The sequence below is a fragment of the Entelurus aequoreus genome, linkage group LG02, assembly GCF_033978785.1.
Source record: "Entelurus aequoreus isolate RoL-2023_Sb linkage group LG02, RoL_Eaeq_v1.1, whole genome shotgun sequence".
NCBI lineage: Eukaryota > Metazoa > Chordata > Actinopteri > Syngnathiformes > Syngnathidae > Entelurus > Entelurus aequoreus.
Genome location: NC_084732.1, coordinates 82,227,813 through 82,232,812, shown reverse-complemented (window position 1 = coordinate 82,232,812; position 5,000 = coordinate 82,227,813). Strand labels below are relative to the sequence as shown.

The 5,000-nt window shown below is 41.5% G+C and overlaps 1 protein-coding gene across 1 annotated transcript in view; it reads right to left on the bottom strand.

Moving 5' to 3' along the window:
- The window catches only part of LOC133639767 (low-density lipoprotein receptor-related protein 4-like), a 113,897-nt gene that overhangs the window by 11,325 nt on the left and 97,572 nt on the right, over positions 1–5,000 (bottom strand). Inside the window, exons 32-35 of the mRNA XM_062033365.1 lie at positions 3,924–4,035; positions 283–347; positions 108–195; positions 1–23 (exon numbers count right to left, since the gene is read on the bottom strand). The exon at positions 1–23 is cut by the window's left edge and continues 119 nt beyond it. Coding sequence (XP_061889349.1) covers positions 1–23; positions 108–195; positions 283–347; positions 3,924–4,035 — 288 coding nt within the window. The remainder of the gene's footprint in view (positions 24–107; positions 196–282; positions 348–3,923; positions 4,036–5,000) is intronic.

Here is a 5,000-nt window from a genome sequence, read left to right as displayed (position 1 = left end):
CGGCAAACTTGGACTTTTTATGTCTGTTGATTTGGCGGAAATCACAGGGATCTTACTCACCGTGGTGAACAAAATATCATACAATGTAACACTCAGTGGGAACTCACCGATAAATAATCAAAGCAGCAATGAGGATGAGAATAGCCAGCATGGTCAAAACTCCGCCTATCACATAGCTGATGTGAAGTCCTTCTCCTGGAACACCAAACACAGGTTAAATATTTTTGTATCACATGACTGAACGACTTGAGAATATTGGATATATTCATGATGAATACTAACCATGTGGAGCTGTCACCACGTTACTCTGTAAACACCCTTCGACATTGAGGTTCTTGTCAGTGCAGCTGTGAACACAAAAGGTGGATGCAGCTTGTGAAACACTGTTAGTTAGTGAGGGATCAACAACACCCAGAAACGCCGCTGGGCCCGGGCTCATCTAAGACGGACTGATGCAAAATGGTCTGACGAGTCCACATTTCCAAATTGTTTTTGGAAACTGTGAACGTTGTGTCCTCTGGACCAAAGAGGAAAAGAACCATCCGGACTGTTATAGGCGCAAAGTTCAAAAGCCAGCATCTGGGATGGTATGGGGGTGTATTAGTGCCCATGGCATGGGTAACTTACACATCTGTGAAGGCACCATTAATGCTGAAAGCTACATACAGGTTTCGGAGCAACATATGTTGCCATCCAAGCAACGTCTTTTTTCATGGACGCCCCCTGCTTATTTCAGCAACACAATGCCAAGCCACATTCTGCACGTGTTACAACAGCGTGGCTTCGTAGTAAAAGAGTGCGGGTACTAGACTGCCTGCTGTAGTCCAGACCTGTCTCCCATTGAAAATGTGTGCATATTATGAAGCCTAAAATACCACAACGGAGACCCCCGGACTGTTGAACAACTAAGCTGGACATCAAGTAAGAATGGGAAAGAACTCCACCTGAAAAGTTTAAAAAATTGTGATGGGTGTCGTTTAAACTGCCAATGCGGTGCCTGAACCGATACTTAAAAAATAGAAAAGAAGCTTTTTAATTTTTTACTGCAACATTCAACATAATATTGATTAAACACAGTATAATTAAGTGACATAACAATAAAAACCTTCTGGGGAAAATCATTTTAACTATCTTCAAAGACAAACAGGATATAAAAGTAATTCTTTTTTTTTTTTTTTGCTCAAATTTGTCAAATAACTTCAGTCCTATTAAAATGTATTTTTTTTAAAGAGATTTTGATCAGATATTGCCACAGGTTAAAGTATCCACCTTCCGTTTATTTCTAAAATTCTCGAAAAAATGTTGCACAGCAGCTAAATGAACACTTAGTGACTAACAATCTCTGTGAACCTTTTCAATCCGGTTTCAGGGCAAATCACTCTACGGAGACAGCCCCTCGCAAAAATGACTAATGATCTATTGCTAACCATGGATTCTGATGCGTCATCTATGTTGCTGCTTCTTGATCTTAGCGCCGCTTCGATACCGTCGATCATAATATTTTATTAGAGCGTATCAAAACACGTATTGGTATGTCAGACTTAGCCTTGTCTTGGTTTAACTCTTATCTTACTGACAGGATGCAGTGCGTCTCCCATAACAATGTGACCTCGGACTATGTCAAGGTAACGTGCGGAGTTCCCCAGGGTTCGGTTCTTGGCCCTGCACTCTTTAGTATTTACATGCTGCCGCTGGGTGACATCATACGCAAATACGGTGTTAGCTTTCAACTGTTATGCTGATGACACCCAACTCTACATGCCCCTAAAGCTGACCAACACGCCGGACTGTAGTCAGCTGGAGGCGTGTCTTAATGAAATTAAACAATGGATGTCCGCTAACTTTTGCAACTCAACGCTAAGAAAACGGAAATGCTGATTATCGGTCCTGCTAGACACCAACATCTATTTAATAATACCACCTTAACATTTGACAACCAAACAATTAAACAAGGAGACTCGGTAAAGAATCTGGGTATTATCTTCGACCCAACTCTCTCGTTTGAGTCACACATTAAGAGTGTTACTAAAACGGCCTTCTTTCATCTCCGTAATATCGCTAAAATTCGTTCCATCTTGTCCACTAGCGACGCAGAGATCATTATTCATGCGTTCGTTACGTCTCGTCTCGATTACTGTAACGTTTTATTTTCGGGCCTCCCTATGTCTAGCATTAAAGATTACAGTTGGTACAAAATGCGGCTGCAAGGCTTCTGACAAAAACAAGAAAGTTTGATCATATTACGCCTATACTGGCTCACTTGCACTGGCTTCCTGTGCACTTAAGATGCGACTTTAAGGTTTTACTACTTACGTATAAAATATTACACGGTTTAGCTCCAGCCTATCTCGCCAAATGTATTGTACATATGTCCCCGACAAGAAATCTGCGTTCAAAGAACTCCGGCTTATTAGTGATTCCCAGAGCCAAAAAAAAGTCTGCGGGCTATAGAGCGTTTTCTATTCGGGCTCCAGTACTCTGGAATGCCCTCCCGGTAACAGTTAGAGATGCTACCTCAGTAGAAGCATTTAAGTCCCATCTTAAAACTCATTTGTATAATCTAGCCTTTAAATAGACCCCCCCTTTTTTAGACCAGTTGATCTGCCGTTTCTTTTCTTCTCTCCTCTTCTCCCCTGTCCCTTGCGAGGGGGAGTTGCACAGGTCCGGTGGCCATGGATGAAGTGCTGGCTGTCCAGAGTCGGGACCCCGGGTGGACCACTAGCCTGTGCATCGGTTGGGGACATCTCTGCGCTGCTGACCCGTCTCCGCTCGGGATGGTTTCCTGTTGGCCCCGCTGTGGACTGGACTCCCGCTGATGTGTTGGATCCACTGTGGACTGGACTTTCACAATGTTATGTCAGACCCACTCGACATCCGTTGCTTTCGGTCTCCCCTAGAGGGGGGGGGTTACCCACATATGCGGTCCTCTCCAAGGTTTCTCATAGTCATTCACCGACGTCCCACTGGGGTGAGTTTTTCCTTGCCGTATGTGGGCTCTGTACCGAGGATGTCGTTGTGGCTTGTACAGCCCTTTGAGACACTTGTGATTTAGGGCTATATAAATAAACATTGATTGATTGATTGATATTCTATTTGTTTATTTGAAGGACGATGTGCAGTTACGTTAAAAAGGTGGCTGCATCACATTTAGAACCATTCTAAATTTCCACCTGTAGTCCTTTTATGGCACATTTAACATGAACAATTAAAATGACACGAGATTAAAAACGCATAACAAAATTGAAATGACATAATGAAAAGCAACTTAAAATACAAGTGCAATACATAGAGAAAGTGCGAGTTACAAGTCAGTGTGTTATGACCAAAAAATAAAAAAAAAAATAAAAAAAACATACACCCCTTCGGTCCGTGGGACAAATTTTCAAGCGTTTACAGCTACAAAAAGGTTGGGGACCACTGTGATACATCACTAAACTTTAGAACTTTGTTGTAAAATCTCCTTCCGCGTCTGTCCCTGACACCCACATTTCAGGCTGGCCGCTCTGTAAACACTCTGTGGAAACGCTCCCCACCCACATTGTTTGGTGCCTCGTCTGAGCTGCTGTGACTTAGATTACCATAGTAACTAATTAGATTACCATAGTAACTAGTATATCGTGCAAAAGCGCAGATTCCAACCATTGAAATACTTTGTATAGTTCAATACTTACACTCATTTGAAAACATCAATGCACATCATAATGGCAGCTACAGTTTCCATCTTAATGATCTAAAAAAAATTATATAGGAATGTCCGGCGGGCCAGATTGAAAAGGTCCGCATGTGGCCCCCCGGGCCTTAATTTGCCCAGGCCCATTTTGAACAGAGTTTCGGTAGCCATCCGAATTACGGTAATAGTTAAAAATAAGTTTAATGTTCCTGAACGACTGTAAAGAAGACATGTTTGGTTTTCAAATACTTACTTGACCACTGACGGTCCTCTTTGAGAGGGTTCAGTTGGAGCTTTGGGGATCTTATTGGGAACTGGTGTGCTGCTGGCTTCTCTGGCGGGAGAAGTCGGGATGTAGCCTGCAACTGAGAAACATGTGTGGGTCAGAACATTGTGTTCACGCTTTTAACGACATCGTCTTTACATTTGGACTGAACTACAGTCAACAAAATGTACATGTGACAATAATTCTTCTTTAAAACTGTCTATAGCAGGGGTCGGCAACCAAAAATGTTGAAAGTGCCATATTGGACCAAAAATACAAAAACAAAAATGTCTGGAGCCGCAAAAAATTAAAAGCCATATATAAGTCTTATAATGAAGACAACACATGAGGTAAGTGTCTATATTAGCTATAATAGCCTACTATCAAAATGACTATGTGTCGCAGGCTGAAGCAAATCTTCGTTGACAGAAATGTTGAAATGTAATATTTATTCTACACATTTTTACAACATTAGAAATCATTAGTTAATCAGAGGCTACTCAGAAGGTGAGATAACTCCTGAAATTACTGGCTTTTAATGACCAAAGGTATAGATGTGTGTGTCCAAGTTAAAGGAAACGGCAGGCTGTCTTCTTCTAATAGATTTATTACCAATCTTTGGCAAGCTAGGTAATGTTTGCTGTGGTCTGGAACAACATGGCACACAAACAACTATCAGAAATGCAGCCAATATTGCATAAAGATAATGTGTCATGAGAGGATAGAGGATAAAAGGAAAGGATATTAAATGAGCTCAAATATGAGGCATAATGATGCAATATGTACATACAGCTAGCCTAAATAGCATGTTAGCATTGATTAGCTTGCAGTCATGCACTGACCAATATGCCTGATTAGCACTCCACACAAGTCAATAACATCAACAAAGCGCACCTTTGTGCATTCACAGCACAGCATAAAACGTTTGGTGGACAAAATGAGACAAAGAAGGAGTGGAAGATTTTACATGTAAACAAACTGTTGCGTCACAGTCCACACTATGTGAGTTCAAGGACCGCCAAAATTAGTAGGACAAAACGATGTTCACCAAATACTGTCTTCAGT